General features: G+C 41.9%; 1 protein-coding gene across 2 annotated transcripts in view; it reads right to left on the reverse strand.

Moving 5' to 3' along the window:
* LOC137421466 (protein FAM78A) overlaps positions 1–1400 on the reverse strand; it is a 32151-nt gene extending 30751 nt beyond the window's left edge. The window contains exons 1-2 of one of the 2 annotated variants that reach the window (XM_078771372.1): positions 1177–1400; positions 1041–1095 (exon numbers count right to left, since the gene is read on the reverse strand). In XM_078771372.1, the coding sequence (XP_078627498.1) occupies positions 1041–1095; positions 1177–1193 (72 nt within the window). In that variant the 5' untranslated portion in view covers positions 1194–1400. Of the gene's footprint in view, positions 1–1040 lie in introns of both variants that reach the window. The other variant, XM_068107573.2, reaches the window with a different exon arrangement.
* Positions 1401–17572: the final 16172 nt, after the last annotated feature.

The raw sequence follows: 17572 nt of genomic DNA on the forward strand, positions 1-17572 counted from the left end.
ACAACCATCCCCTGGCCTACGTACAGTCCTGACCTGAACCCCCTCGAGCACGTTTGGGACATGTTGGGACGACAAATTGCGAAGATGGTCCCTCCAATAGCCAATCTGGATGAATTGGAACGTGCATTACATCGGGAATGGAACAACCTGCCACAGCAACGCATACGACGGCTTACAGGGTCTATGAGACGTAGGGTTGAGTCAGTGATCCGATCACGTGGGTCCTACACACGTTATTGACGCAAAGATCGCTAGAGGTCTTCTCAGAACAATGACTGTACGTTAGAAAACATAAACGTCATCCACACTGTCCGTGATGGACCTATAGCTCCATACTTAAATTGAGGTGAAAATATGCCTAAAATTCCCAAAAAATTTCACCTTAAATTATTCAGAATAAAATATTGAAAACGGCATGATTGTTATGTTTTTATGTGACCATAATATCACTTCTCCAGAAAATATAGCAATATCATGGGTATATTACACTGTTTTGACGACAACAAACTTGTAATGTGCGAGGTTGTAAAAAAACGGGGGGGTGCTTAACTTAATTCTTTGTGTATATATATATATAATATACTGTATATATATATATATATATAACATATATATCTATATATATCACACACACATATATATATATATATATATATATATATATATATATATATATATATATATATATATATACTGTATATATATATATATATATATATATATACATCACATATATCTATATATAATCACACATATATAAAAATACTCCTTTATATACATGTATATATATATATTATTATATATACATATATATATATATATAATATATACATAAATATATCACATATATAATATCCTGTAACAATATAGATCGGGATACGGACTCCCCCACCTCTGTGCATGTTTCCTGAAAAAGTTATTTCAATCTGTCACCAGATTCATACACGACGATTGGAACTAGATAAATTTATATTATTAATTGTGAGTGCTGAAGTAAGCAAATTAAGACATCGAGTTTATACAATAAGTTAAGAACATACCTCTTTAACTTGTGGCCGATCCTCTTTTTCAATCCACCCATTGTCTTCCTTCTTCCTGAACAAACGGCAACAATTCATTGTGAGAAACGTTCCCTGAACGAGGAGGTTGGGCCTCACTTAAAATCGAATGTTCTACCTGTTCCAATGCCACATGAAATTTTTTACATGCGATGATCGTTTAATCAATAAGTTTGCCAATTGATTTTGTTGATCTCATCAGAAGAATATTTTCGAGCCTGAGTTTTCTTCAGTGAGTTTTATTTCTACTCTGTCTTTCTGATTTGTTATTCCTTAGTCTATTTGAAATATCACATGTACGATACACTACTACCCTTCTCCCTCTTTTTCTTTTCTTTCTCTCCCTCCTTCTCTCTCCGTCTCTCCCTCCCTCTCTCTCACACAGCTAAATCTAGCCTTGGATTCTCTTTCCTTGGTCTCTTCCTCTTTCACCACTACCCCTCCCCACATACACACACAACACACACACACAGCCAAACACACCACTCACTCCACCCCCACAATTTCCTTTTCTTGACTGCAGGGACGGAAACAGAATTTGGGAGTGATAAGCAATGGACTTCTCAATGGTCAGTGAAACTATAACTATAGTAATTATAAATGGTCTGCGGATAGAGGGCACAATATGAAATAACCAAAGTTATAACTATTGTCACCAACAAGAAGAATTTTGTCTCAACACTCAAAATATTTTTATACACAATTGGACAGTTGTAGCCTGATCTGGAACTTGTATAGAAAGAAGAACTGGGAAAGTAGAAATATTTTTTATGCCTCCGCTGCTGAAGGCGCTGCGGGTATTCGGTTTTCAGTTTGTCCATAACTTTTTGCAGATCACAACTCTGGGCCACAACTCTAGACAACAACTCGAGAATATGAGTCGAGGCCACAACTCGAGGCCACAACTCTCAACTCTCAACTCACAAATTTTGTGCGAATCCATCCACAACTTTCCAAGATATCTTGTTCACAGACAGACAGACAGGGGTGAAAACATAATGTCCATCCACCTCCGGTGGTAGAGGTAATTACGAGTTCAATAGGACTGCCTGTCTTGGATGAGAAGCAGACATTGGCACTCTCTCTCTCTCTCTCTCTCTCTCTCTCTCTCTCTCTCTCTCTCTCTCTCTCTCTCTCTCTCTCTCTTGCCGAGATATGCCAATCACATTGACTGCCTTGATCTCAATCGCCTCAGTTAGTGGAACATTGGAAGCAGCTGCACCAATCCAGAGTGGCGATCAGGACCCCATGATAATTCGAACGAATTCTAACACTAACGAGCTCTGAGGGGCTCAGAATAAACTTAGCTCTGTGAAGCATATCGAGGCGTTGCCTTGTCTTGGAAGCCAGTATTGATGATGTGCTCTACCCATGGCAGGTTGTGATAGATTGTGAGGCCTTGGAGCTCCCGGGACCGCACATCTTCTAGGGGTTGGCGAGATAAATAGACCGGAGGATTTGGAAGCGCATCCTTGTGGAGGGACAAAGTGAGAGCAGGAGATTTCCCTTTGTTGAAAGACCCGTTATGGGTATCTGACTAATGATTGAATTTCTCCAGATCTACAGGAATAAATACTACAGTAGCACGCCGCTCAGAAGTGTGGTGTATTGCTCTACACAGATTATTGTTCAGGGGCGCAGTGAGGTCATTGATGTAGACCAATGATAAGGTCAGTCTTAAAATGGTGCTTTGTAGGACACCAGCCTCAAGAGCAACCCGTCGTTTCCACTCGTAGAGAAAATCTGGTATTCATTCAAAGAAGGGGCCAACAAATACCATTAGCAGACAGCTTGGAAAGTAAGGCTTTCCTTGGTGGATGCCAGATAGTATCAAGAGCTTGAGAGGTGTCCACAGTGATGTCCATTGTCGCCTGTTAGAGATTTCCTGCTTCCATGGATGCATTGTTGGGTTATAAGGAGCGACATATCCCTGGCGGAATTGTGCATACAGAAATCAAACTGATAATCAAAGATTATAGAGTTGTAAAAGAGATGATGCCTAAGGCCTGCAGCAATGATAGATTCCATCACTTTGCTCATGATGCGAAGAAGGCTGACTGGTCTGTAGTTAACTGCATATCAGATTTGGAACCTTTCTCGTGAATAGAGATGATATTTGCAACTTTCCAAGATGAAGGCAGGAGACCATCTGAGAAAGACCTGGAGAAGCGTGAGAAAAGAGGAGAGGATAGGGCCGAACAACATTGTTCAGGATTGCAGTGCCAATGCCATAGAGACCCATTACAGAGGTGCCAGGATTGACTTGGAATTCCTCAATCTCACTTCGAGAGAAGTCCATGAGAGCAGTCTGTAATGGGGAAATGGTGGGTAGGGGAAGGGAGTGATTATGAACTTTGTTCTCTTCAGTATTAAAAATAAAAGTGTTTGGAGTGAAAGTCCAGAAGTGGATTGTCTGCGATAGACAGACTTGACCAGCTGCCACCAGGAGGATGATGGGGTTTGTGGAGAGGAAAGGGTACGAGATGCTTTGAGTTCGCCATTCGACTGTTACATAGACAAACCAACATATGCTCATCAAATCTATGAAACCAAATTAGCTTCTCAATACCAAAGATACACCATGTAAACCCCAAGCCTTTATCACAATAACACTGCCCACTGATGTCCTAATTGTAATGCATGTAAAGGTATGAATTATTGTCTCCTAATACCTTCGTCCAGCACATGATTAGGTGTGAGCTCCTCTATTATAGGATATGTTTTTGAGAAAAAAACCCCCCAAAAACTTCCGCCTCTCCGCACACCAAACGCTGAATCCCTCAAACTCGTTTTTCTCCCCCTTCGTACCCAAGCAACATCCACCTCCCTGCAATATCCAGCGAACTAATTTTGGTCTGTAATGGGACACCCTAGCCCGACACTAAATTTACCAACGAGCCACGTGGCTTAATGTAGCCAAGGTACTAGGAAACCCAACAGCAGTAAGTACACCATATGAAAACAAACTTTCATATAATGGAAAAATCACCAATTAATGCTTCTAATATACGTATAATGAAGAAAAGTAGGTTAATACAGAGATGAATGGAGAAAGAAAGAGGACAGAGAGATGCAAGACATAAGGAGAACAAGAACAAGTAAAGATACATTCAAAGTACACCGCCCCCATGCCAAATAATTAAATATCCCACAGCGAGGCATTGCCAGGGCACCCCCGGTGCCCGGCAATACCGCAGTGCAGCTCATAGAGGCTGCATTGGGAGGGAGAGGTGTACAATAATTGATTGATTAATTGCATAATTAAAATCAATAAAAGATTATCACAAAATATTTTCTTAATCAATTGGCTAATAGCATAACTAAACCACTAGTGCTTCATCCGAAGATGTATCTTTTAGAAATTTAATTAAATAGGTAATTAATAAAAAATTAAATAATTTTTTTTTGTATACAAGATCGAGGCTCGTGAAAGAGCGAACATTAATCACACAGAAAGACAAACAGACACACAAAACAAATAACATCGGGAGCGGTAGACGAGATGGGGAGAGAGGGGGAAGGACACAAACACAACATTTGAGAGCAGGGACCGAGAGACATGGAGACATCGAGAGAACTGTGGGAGGGAGAGGGCTTTGGGGGGGAGGCATGGGAAGGGGGGGGGGGGGTGGGAGAGGTATAAAACATATGGACACTGCCAAGACTTCCAGGAAAGAAGTTGGAATTTCAAACAAGGTGGATCTGGGGTGAATTAGTGGGGGTAGAAAAGATCAAGGTTTTGGATGGGGGAAGATAAGAGATGGTGGTGAACAGCTGTTTTGAAGACCTGGAGGGAGGAGTGTGATTGAAGTGAGTGTGGGAGTTTGTTCCAGAGGCGGGAGAAAAGAGGAATGAAAGAGTGAAGGTGAGCAGAGAGCCGAGATTTCGGCAGTTTAACCATCAGAGGGTGGCTGGCAGATCTTGTGCGACCTGTAGGAATATTTGGGGGACAGAGCACAGAGAGAGCTGGGGGAGGAAGGCCGGAGAGGAGTCGGTAGAAGACAGAAAGACCACCTACCTGCCTGCGGTGAGTGAGTGAAAGGCCCTCAGAGATAGCTTCATCGCGGGAGATTCCAATGATTCTGAAAGCTTTGGATTCAACAGCGTGAAGCCGAGCCAGGTGTGAGGCAGGAGCACCAGCCCATAGGGGAGAACAGTATTCCATTGAGCTGCGGATGAAAGCCTTGTATGTGGTGAGGAGCTCAAACAAGAATTGCATGATTAATCAATAAATTGAGTCAATGAAATGATTCATCAATAAATCAAAAATATCCTTTATGGCCACATCACCTGGTCACTGTCATGTCCAAATATTAGGTTCCCAGCTCAAAAGGTGCCTGAGATATTGGCCAAATGAGAAAGAAAATAAATAAATGATTAATAATGAAAATAAATAATAATCATTAAAAAAATTAAATTATCAATCAATTCGGTCACAGAACACATAAACCACCACCATTTCATCAGAATCTGTAACTTAAAAAAAAATTTTTTTTTAGTCATTCATCGAATAATTAAATAATTAAGTGATTAATTGATTAATTGATTAATTAATAAATCAAAAATAGCCTTTGCAGCCAAATCACCTGGTCATTGGCATGTCCAAATATCAGCTTCCTAACTCAAAAGGTGCCTGAGTTAATGATCAGAAGAGAAAGGAAATTTGATTAATTAAATAAGTACTGAATTTATCACTAATAATTAAATAACTCCTCAATTAATTGATTAATCAAAAAACAAAAAATAACGTTTTTGACCAAGGACTTGCTCACTATTGTGCCGAAATTTCAGCTTCCTAGCTCAAAGGATGGCTGAGATATAGCCCAGACAAACAAACAAACAAGAAAGCAAGAAAACAACCAGAGTGAAAACTGAGTACTCCCTTTCAGCGTGCGTCACTGCCGAGCCCCCTTCGGTGCCCAGCAATGACGATTTGCAATGCCTGGAGATGGCATAGGAAAGGTGCGGTGTACAACAAACAAACAACCAGAGTGAAAACTGAGTGCAGTACTCCCTTTCAGCGTGCGTCACTGCCGAGCCCCCTTCCGTGCCCGGCAGTGACGATTTGCAATGCCTGGAGATGGCATAGGAAAGGAGCGGTGTACAATATAAAAATAAGAAACATGATTGTAGATATTACATTAGAAAGTGGAACTGATGGAGATGATGGAGGAGTAGGTGTGGACAACATTAAAGAGGATGAAGTAAGGGAACATGAAAATTGTTTTTCCATTTATTTTGGCGAATATACCCACAATACAATATAAACCAATATGGTGGCCCACATGGGTTATGGTGGCCTCCAGGCAGTGACGTAGGTGGTGACATCGTCAACACGATTTCCAAACACAGTGAGGTAGGGTTTCTTCTTCTACATTGTGGTTCCCTTTCTTATGTGCACTAGCAGAGTACCAGACCTACCGGCGACCTTGTTCTAAGCATGCAACATGTTCTTCTGATGCATACCTTTATTTGGGTGGTGTAATGGTGTATAGGCAGCCAACAGCTCCTTCAATCGCACCTCCTCCCCCAAAAACAAAAAACAAATTCGGCTTACATGTATGAAGACAAAAACATGCCTACTGCTTACAATTCAAAACACCTCACTGCACTGGAAAAGATGGGGACAGGAATCGTGTACTGTAAAGGTGGGGACATGTTATACCCTCTCCTACCTGGAGGCAGCACTACACGATAAACATTTACATGGAGAATTGTGTCTCCACCCCCCAAGACCACCGGCAAAGATAAAAACACCTCTATACATTCATTGGGGTCTTTTTATATTGAAGACTCCAGTCATAGACTATATAGTCCTCATCGAGGCCAGGCCAGGAGAGTGTAAGATGGTTCTGGGCACCACCTTAACGCTTGTAAGTCCGCACAATAGTACTACCCTGGGCAGTTGCTGTTGACAACCTACTACCATAAAAACCAGTCCAAACTCGATGGGTGTTTTTTTAGAAGACACCATCGCCTTACTGGATGAACGTTGGCCGAAAACACTCCCAGACACTCACTGATGAAACTGAAAGTTTGACGAAGATCCGTTCAGCCAACTCTGAGAAAAATGGCGACACACAGACAGACATCTCTCTTATATAGTAGACTAGCCGAAAGCACCTGGCATTGCGCGGGTTCTTTTTGAATGAATTTACTACTATAATTCAGCTTTTACTCGTGGCCATAGAAGAATGACTACTATAATTCAGCTCAGCTTTTAATTGCGAAATGGGCCCAGCCCGGCCGAAGCGGCCTTGACCGGTCTCGCCACCTAGCCTATAACCTTCCCGGGGCCCGTCCCGACATTTTTTGTTTCAGAGGATTTCCTCCTATCTTCACCGTTCAGGAGATTAGCGCGTGCAGACAAACAAACAAACAAACAAAAACTTTCTTTTATTATATACTAGCCGAAACCACCTGGCGTTGCCCCGGTTCTTTTTGAATGAATTTCCTACTGTAATTCAGCTTTTACTCGTGGGCGTAGAAGATTGACGACTGTAATTCAGCTCAGCTTTTAATTGCGAAATGGGCCCAGCCCGGCCAAGGCGGCCTCGACCGGCCTCGCCACCTAGCCTATAACCTTCCCGGGGCCTGTCCCAACATTTTTAGTTCTTTTTGAATGAATTTACTACTATAATTCAGCTTTTACTCACGGCCGTAGTAGATTGACTACTATAATTCAGCTCAGCTTTTAATTGTGAAATGGGCCGAGCCCGGCCGAAGCAGCCTCGACTGGCCTCGCCACCAAGGCTATAACATTCGCGGGGCCCGTCCCGACATTTTTTGTTTCAGAGGTTTCCTCCGATCTTTCACCGTTCAGGAGATTAGCGCGTGCAGACAAACAAACAAACAAACAAACAAAAACTTTCTTTTATATATACAGTATATAGATATACAGTCATGTGAAAAAGTAAGTACACCCCATGTAAAGTTTTGACTTTTTCAACATATTTCAACATATAGCTATTTGATCTTCATTTCAACAATATTGATAGATAAAGGTGATATAATAAAACAAATATCATGAAACATTTACATTTTGTAGTCCATTGTATAATTTAAATAAACATAAATGCAAATTTCGTATGTGGAAAAAGTAAGTACACCCTTGGCTCTTATAGGTGGTATTGCCCCCTTTGGCAGAAACAACCTCAAGTAGGCGTTTCTTATAACTGTCTACCAGTCTCTGACATCGACTGGGATAAATTTTTGCCCACTCCTCCATGCAGAATTCTTTCAGCTGTGCGATGTTTGAGGGGTTTCTTGCATGCACAGCTCGCTTCAAATCCCCCCACAACATCTCGATGGGATTTAGATCCAGGCTTTGACTTGGCCATTCCAGATCCCTCCATTTCTTTCTTTTCAGCCATTCCTTGGTGGATTTACTGGTATGTTTAGGGTCATTGTCATGTTGCAAGGTCTACCTTCGTTTGAGCTTCAACTTTCTGACAGATGGCCTCACATTATCCTCAAGCACCCTCCGGTGCAATGAAGAATTCATCGTGGATTCTATGATGGTGAGCTGCCCAGGCCCTGATGCAGCAAAGCTGCCCCAAACCATAATATCTCCACCACCATGCTTTCCCGTTGGTATCAGGTTCTTGTGCAGGGGTCGAATTACTCAGTAGGGAGGGCACAGCAATGTTTGCCTTTGATGACTTCAATTTTTTTGGGGCACCAAGGCATTTTCTTTTGGGTTTGGGGGGCACCAAGGCATGTTCTTTTGGGTTTGGGGGGCACCAAGGCAATCTAGAATTATTCTTGTGGGCACAAAGGCAAAGTGTGTCGGTAACTTAAACAGGCAGGGTGACAGAAACAGGGTGAAATGTTACTGACAGAAAAAGTAAATCAACTTAAACTTTTTAATAATGTATTTTTAGAATATAAACAGTTTCAGAAAACTCAACTCAACTCAGAACTGCATTGTCATCATGGCCATGTAACAAAGTTTAACCTTTGTTTGACAGAACAAGTAAATCAACTTAAACTTTTTAATAATGTATTTTTAGAATTTGAATCTCAATAACAGTTTCAGATTTGATTTCTCTCAAAACTCAATTCAACTCAGTCAGAACTGCATTGTCATCATGTCCATGTAACAAAGTTTAACTTTTGTTTGACAGAGTTGAACTTTTTTCATCATCATCATCAGACATCATCTTTACTCAATACTGACTCAGTCTTGATTCAGGTATACATGATTACAATTCAATCACCCTTGGGGGAGAGGGGTGTAGTATCAGGCCTACGTCCAAATGCACTCATAGAATGCCACCTGGCAACGCTACGTGTAGGATCAAAGTCGTCGGGGTCGGGCCCTTCTGTGCTGATGCGCAGGTGTTCCTGCATTACCAACCCCAGTTTTAGCCTCCAATCCCCAAGAATACGCTTCACTGCTGAGAACTGCCTCTCTACATGTGATGTGGCCACTGGGCACACAAGGCAGATCTGCACCAGATGAAGTATATTAGGGTATTTGTGGCGCTTTTCTGTCAGAATGGTCTTCCATAGACCTAGGAAATTGGACTCCTCTCCATGATTTCTGCTGATGTCAAGCTTCAAGGACAGCCATTCTCTTTGTATTTGACTTGGATCACAACCATTTCTTTCAATGATTTGCTGAAAGTGATTGCTAAGGTAAGTGACTTTGGCATTGCCATAGGCAGCAAGGGTGTCCTTGCCCTTTGGCATGTTGCTGGGGTCAAACACCTCAAATGCAATCAGGACCTCATTCTCATAGAACTCGTTAAATCTCTTGTCCAAACAATCAATCACTTTGTCAACTACAGTTTTCAAGGGCCCAGCCTGAAACTCCAACAGATGGTACTCTAGGACCATAAAGCTCCAGATCCCTGCAATTCAGCCTCTTGGTCTGATTGTCCCCATCCTCAGTGTCAGAGTCAGTGTTGGCTTCCTGCACTTCCCTCTCAAACTTCTGCACATGAGTGCCTGGAGTTTCCAGTTGCGCCTTCAGGACAATGTATATGCTTACTACGCTAATGTTCCGATATGCACTGAGAAAACGAAAGCCGACGAAGTCAGTTTGTTGTTTTCATCATTACTTTATTCATACTTTGGTCTCTATTATTATGCTTTATTGACAAAAAGGGCACAGCAGCAACTGAAGAAAAAGGGCACTGCAACTCTCTGCCGTAGTGATCATGAAAAGTTCGGGGGCAGCACGGCAAATAGCTTGGGCACGCCAGCTTTTGCCGTCGATAATTTCGACCCCTGCTTGTGGTCAAATGCTTTCTTTGGTTTTTGCCAAACATGTCTTCTGGTACTGTGGCCAAATAGCTCCACCTTTGACTCGTCTGTCCAGAGCACGTTGTTCCAAAAGTGCTGGTCTTTGCCTAGGTGTTCATTGGCAAACTTTAGTCTCGCCCTGATGTTCTTTCTGGACAGCAAAGGTTTCCTCCTGGCACACCTCCCATGTAGATCAAATTTGTGCAACCTCTTTCTCATGGTAGACTCGTGCACTTTGACATCAACAGTGGCAAGACCGACCTGTAGGTCCCGTGATGACATTCTGGGGTTCTTAGAGACTTCTTTCAGCATCTTGCGGTCTGCTCTCGGGCTGAACTTGCTGGGGCAGCCTGGCCTGAACAAGTTGGCAGTTGTTTGGAATCTTCTCCACTTGTAGATGATCTTCCGGACAGTCGAATGATTCATTTCTAATTGTTTGGAGATCTTTTTAAATCCCTTCCCAGACTCGTAGGCATCTATAACCTTCTTTCTGAAGGCCTCAGAGAGCTCTTTTGATCTAGGCTTGGTGACGCCGCACACTTCAACAACAAAGTGCAAACCAAACTAAATGTCTGAGGTTTAAATATGACAGGTTCTTCCAAGATCCTCTCTAACGATGTTCTAATCATTTGCACCTGAGCTGGTGCACCTGATTCTAATTTTAGGTATTTGAAGTAGTGATAAATGTAGGGGTGTTCTTACTTTTTCCACATGCGAAATTTGCATTTATGTTTATTTAAATTATACAATGGACGACAAAATGTAAATGTTTCATGATATTTGTTATATTATATCACCTTTATCTATCAATATTGTTGAAATAAAGATCAAATAGCTGTATGTTGAAATATGTTGAAAAAGTCAAAACTTTACATGGGGTGTACTTACTTTTTCACGTGACTTTATATGTATATATATATATATGTATATGTGTATATGTGTATATATATATATATGTGTATATATATATACGTATATATATATACAGACTTGGCATTTAATATGGAATATTTTTTTTTTCTTGACTTGGGTTTACTTTCTGAACTCAGTATATCAATCTGGTGAGTTTCTTTTACGCTTCGGTGATTTCTTTGTTAAAAGAACCATGTCACTGATTGTCTGTCGCAGCAAGAAGTCAATAACAGGATTATATCACAGGTGGCGTGACAAAATGTACGGACAGGTACATTTGACGATTGGCTTCACAATCGGGTATATAAGGGTTGTTGCATTCTGTATTAGTGGAAAACAACTGCTGCACGTCTACAAAAGTTATTGCCGCTTCCCCTGGAGATGGTCCGTCAACTCGACAATGCTGTTTGTCATTTAGTGGTGGCTTTACGAAATTCTGGCATGAAACAGCATGCTATTGCTTGGCAGTATGGCATCACTCAAGGTCAGGTGTCAAATATCCTGAAACGAAATGCTCAGAGGGGTGTCCCTACTCCAATACCGAGGCCAGGACATCCCCGCAGAACCACAAGGAGGGATGATCGCCAGCTGCACCGATTAGTCCGCAATGGCCGTACCAAGTCAGCTAATCGGCTTAGGGCTGAGTGGCAGCAACTGACAAATGTGCCTGTATCCAGAAGGCTAGTCAACCAACGACTGGTTCAAGCAGGCTATCGTGCCAGGTGTCCCCTGAGAAAGCCACGTCTGACCAGACAACACCGCCAGCGCCGATTGCAGTGGGCCAGAGAGCACCATCAATGGCGGCCAGGACACTGGAATAACGTGATCTTCAGTGACGAGTCTAGATGTCTGGTCTATCGTCAAGATGGCCGCGTCCGAGTGCGCAGACAAGTGCATGAAGCCTGCAACGAAGATTGTATAGTGCCAAGAGTCCAAGCTGGAGGTGGTGGGGTGACCATTTGGGCTGCTTTTCATGCAGGAGGCAAAACTGACCTGGTTGTTCTGAATGGAAACCTGAACCAGTTCAAGCACAGGGCCATTCTGGAAGAAACATTGCTTCCATTTGTTCGTGCAGCCTTTCGAGGAAACTTTGTCTTCCAAGATGACAATGCACGGCCTCATCGTGCTCGCATGATCCAACACTTTCTTGCTGACCGTGGTGTAGAGCATATGGAGTGGCCTGCCATGTCCCCGGATATGAATCCGATAAAGAACTTGTGGGCAGAATTAACGCGTCAAATCGACAACTTGGACCAGCAGCCTGCCTCTGTGCGTGAATTGCAGCAGGCTATTGTAACTGCATGGCAAGCGATTCCTGTCCAAACCTTGGCAAATCTCATGAACAGCATGCCTCAGCGTGTACGTGCTCTCCTGAATGCTCTTGGGGGTTACACGAAGTACTGAACTGTAATTTTACTGTCTGTAATCCCAGTCGTAATTTCACTTTTGTTAAAAAATTTTTTGGCTAATGTGCAGAATAAAGACATACTTCTGGAAAACGCACAGAAGTTTAACACAGTACTGTCCGTGAATTGAGTTCGATATCAGTTTACATCACTTTCAAGGATCAATGTATTTGCTTCGAAATGTCAAATGTGGTTTTTGTTTCTTTTAAAGGTCACATTAACAAAATCTAGAATAATTTCAACATAACTCCAATGAACTTTTGGTTCTAAGTCATCTTGAAAAGTAAGTTCACCCCAACAAAAAAAATATTCCATATTAAATGCCAAGTCTGTATATATATATCTCTCTCTCTCTCGTATATCTCTTCCCTACCTCTCCCTCTTCATCCCTCCCTCTTCCCTCTCCTTCACCTCCTCCCTCCCTAATCCACTCCCATCCCAAGCAAAGCTGGCTACTTCAGCTAGTATAAAACATGTGTAAACACGACCTTTTCTTTAGTCATTGAATTTGTATTAATGGCAATAGGGGAGGGAGAAGTAGCAACGTAGTACGATACACGTACTGGGGACGGGGCGAGGACCAGCTATACGGTATTAAGAACTGAAGATGTGTCATGAAATACATTACAAAGAGACTCAGAAACCTATGAAGAGTAGAGAAGATCATGAATGGACAGGTGGTTGTGACGTCATGCATTACGTGGCATTTCCTTTAGCACGACAGCAGAATGAGAACTCAGCAAACACAATGCATGTGTGACTCAAGCAGAGCCCAACGGAAATGTTCCATTAAAACAGACCATTTCCTCTAAATTATAATCAGACTCTGCACATGCAGCAATTTTGAGTGTGAACTCTGAAGTGTGACAGCGCTCAGGGCAAACTAAGTAAGTGTACATCAGCCATAAGCAGAAGGAATCCATGATTTTTCAGAAAGCTGTCAAAATTTGAACATTGAAACAGAGCATTCTAATCAGGTTGATCCCATATTGTGCGAGCCACACTTATCTGGCACTTGGCTTCATCTCGTTGGTTGTTATCTCCATTTGCGGGTTTTAGGAGGTGGGAGGAAGTTCTCCCAGAACTCAAAAATCTTCACCTCCTTTTTCGGGTAAAGGATCATTTTTCATGAATCAGATTGTGAAACTTCATTCTCACAGCTTTGTTCCAAGGTCTCTTTTTAGAATCCTCACTGAACCTCTGACAGCCTCCACTTGTAGCTCGTTTGTCGTGATATTACCCGGAATGCTTTTTAAGTGCTCATTAAAGGGTGTTCCTGATCATCCCTGGTGCTCCGATTTATCATTGGTACAATTTCAGCTTTCTTCAATTTCCAAGTCCTCTTGACCTCATTCTTCAGATCCTGGTATTTGATCAATTTCTTGGTTTCTGAAGCATTTAGTCCAGTCATTGGGAACCAAAACCTCAATCAACAATGCAGTCTTTACACTTGATGGGATCAATCTTGTAATGCGTGAGCACGATGTGTTCATTTTCAAGGATCGAATTTGGTTTGTGTTTCCACGATTGTCCTGGAAGCGGATGTTGAAATGTTTACAGATGTGCCAGTTGATTGATTACTCTGCAGGTGGTGTCATGTCTTTCTGTGTACAACTGTTCTGACATGAGTGTTTTACATCCCAAAAGGAGGTGACTGGTACTTTCTGTTTCTACTTGACAAAACCTGCATTTGTCCGATTGGCTCAAGCCACCCATTTTCTTGAAGCTATTAGTGGACTGTCCATGATTTTGGGCATCTATGACTTGTTCTCCATCCCAATTAGTTTGACCTCTTCTTCGCCATTCCAATGAGCCTTCCTTAGAAATCCCTGTTCTGTCAAGCTCTTTTTAAAATCTTCCTACTCTTTTGTCATTCTCCCATTTGTCAGGGTGTATCTGTTGATGTTTCTTTTTATCGTTTTCCTTTTTATTCTTTGCGATCATTGGGGCTGTATTTGTTTCTGTTTCGTTTTCCTGTGCAGTATCCTGCACTTGCACCTGTTTATTTTTTGTTCAAGATCAAGATCAAGGCTCGTGAAAGAGCTAACATTAATCACACAAACAAAACGTACACATAAAACACACAATAAGGGGAGCGGTAGACAAGATGGGGAGAGATGGGGAAGCACACAGGCACAACATCCGAGAGCAGGGACATCGGGAGATCTATGGGAGGGAGAGGGCTTGGGGGGAGGAGGCATGGGAAGGGGGGGGGGGGGGGGATTTGTAGCTAAATGGATTAAAGATACCTTTTCTGATTTGTAGTTTTCTTGCTCGTGCACAAATGTGATTCGATAGTCTGTTGAGCTTTTAACATAATCCGCTAGTCCTACACACGCTGTTCCGTGCACTTGGTTAAGTTCCATCAGACCGCTTCCTCCTCCTCGTCTCGGAAAGTAAAACCTTGGAATGCATTGGTTTTTGTGGACTATCTTATGAATAGTTAAAAGTTTCCTTGTTTTGGTGTCTAAGTTGTTGATCTCCGATTGTGGCCTGTTTATAATTGAACGGCTATACTGGAATACCGGTACTGCAAGTTGGTTTATAGCTTTGATTTTGTTCATTGGAGAGAGGGATGACTTCAGAATGTCTTATTCTGCGTAGGTACTCTTTGTTGATTATTCTACGCATTTGGTTGTGTTGTACCCGGGAGTCTTCTCCTATTCTGAGGTATTTGTAGGATGCTTCGTTTTCTAGTTCCTGTTTTGTTGTACTTTCATCAATTGAGATAGTGTGTGTTCTTTTTGTTTTACCAGATAGAAATATGCATTTGTCAAGACCAAATTCCATTTGAATGTCCTCCGAGTATTGCTTCACTAGTTTCAGTTGATCTGCCAACTTGTGAGCATTTGGTGTGAAATGATTCAGATCATCCATGTACAGTAGTTGTGTCACCTTTCTCGGTTTTTCGGTCATTTTTCTGTTGCACATTATATTGTATCTGTCTCCTTGATCTTTGAGGTAATCCAACAGATAAGTGAAACAATCGGTTACCTTAGGAAACAGGTATAAAAATTGGGATGTAAGATCACTTTGAGACCCTTTTTCAGGAAACAATGTTAGCCTTCTGAAATTCCAAGATAGCGGCCATTTTCCAAGATGGCCGCCTTTGAGGGTACCGAAGTTTGCTTTAGACCCTGATTATCCATTATGTAAGACTTTTTCTGATATTTTGAGCACCGTTTTAATATCTTCAGCTACAAAAGCTATTCTTCACATACTTTATTTGGGTAGGATTCCAATTGGGTGGTTATTTATTTTAAATTGGATGCTCATGAGAGCTTTGAGCTTTGATTTTGCATCTAAGTCTTACATATTCTCTCACTTGAGATCCGATTTGCTTCTTTTAAATAACTAGTACACCCGCTGAGTACGGGAGTGGCAAGGAGGGTCATTCCTCTTTGGGGTATATAGATTACAGTCGATCTATGGTTGGGTCTCAAGAATATTGGGTGTGTGTTCATTTACCAAGTTTGTTGTGTCGAGATCGCCAAGTGGTTTAAGCATTTGAGCAAGCACTCCATTCAAAACTGTTAAGGAACGGCTGGCTTGGCAAGTGCTAGCTAGCTGCTTGGTAAATGAGCACACCCCGGTCTTCCTCCCTTTCAGTTTCGTACCAAACAGTAGGAGCGAGTTTCAAAAGTTCGTTACGAAAAATGCCACGTTAGCGTCAGAAAGGGCCATGTTATTAACCCAACATTTGTGGGTTATGTAGAGTACAGTAGATCTTTGCTTCGTTCTGTAAGTAAACCGTACTTCATGTCAGGATTCCTCCAAATTTCTTTATTTAGTGTTATAAAGAGCATGAGCGACTGTTTAAAAAGCTAATCATACGTGTTTGTGGCTTATAATATTTTTACTTCCTGTAGAAGCCGTTGCTCACACGGAAACGCCTTTAGAACTATTAGCTATTTATACACGTTATCACTGCAGGAAAAATGCCTTGGTGAAGTGGGACATTATTAGTATTAATATTGTTTTGTAATAACATTAACAATATGCGATTATCATTAATTTTGTTATTAAAAGCGTCTTTGGAAAAACGCCACGATAAATCTTCTTCTTTGGACAAACACCACAATAAAGCTAATTTAACATTGCTATACACCTCAACGTGCAACCCCATTGACAAAAAGGGCGGGGAAAACCCGCTCGGGGGAGAAAACCCCCTTGGGGAGGGGGGCAAATGAATGCGCTACAACCTTTATTGTGTAACCCTTGGTCATCCTGTCAAGTTTAGTTGAGATTGGATAAGTAAGTACGGAATGTATTGGCATCAAAAATTCATCAGACAGACGGCCAGACACAAATGGCGTATTTTAGTATGATTTCACATTAAATGACAGAGGAAAACTACATTATATCAATCCCAGGCTCATATTTTATGTCACAACAATTTTAATGGGATGAAGACATAGCTTAATGTTGATGTTGAACAGCAGATCAACTAATCACTACTCATGCAGCTACACAGAGCCGTGCAGGCGAAACCAAAATGGCAGCATTTGCATCACCCATGGTACTCTGTCTTGCAACCACATTTGGTTAGCTCCTGGCAACCAGCAGCAATTGGAGGAAGTGATGCCTGCAGAATCTGTCATGCTTCATCCTTCAGAGTCCAGCCCGAGTCAGCAGGACTCAGAACCTATGGCTGACAAGACTGTTGATTGGCTCCAGACGCATCTTGCCTGGAAAGCAGCTCGTTTAGCATGCTGCAAAAGGGCAGCTTTAGTTGGAGGAATTTCCTCATATAGTCGAGATGACTTCAATGTTGCCAGACAACGTAAGTCTGTGGAGGTGACTTCAACCCCTCCTTTGCATCTTGCTGATAGAAACATTTTCTCCAGTCAGTTTTACGTCGTGTTAAGTCCATTTCTTTCTACACTTGGTTGAGTAAGGCCGAGGGTTTATCCTTTTACCACCTTTATCCAGATGCACTTTCCTGTG

The sequence above is a fragment of the Myxine glutinosa genome, chromosome 2 (genome assembly GCF_964187855.1).
Source record: "Myxine glutinosa chromosome 2, kmMyxGlut1.1, whole genome shotgun sequence".
In the NCBI taxonomy this organism is placed as follows: domain Eukaryota; kingdom Metazoa; phylum Chordata; class Myxini; order Myxiniformes; family Myxinidae; genus Myxine; species Myxine glutinosa.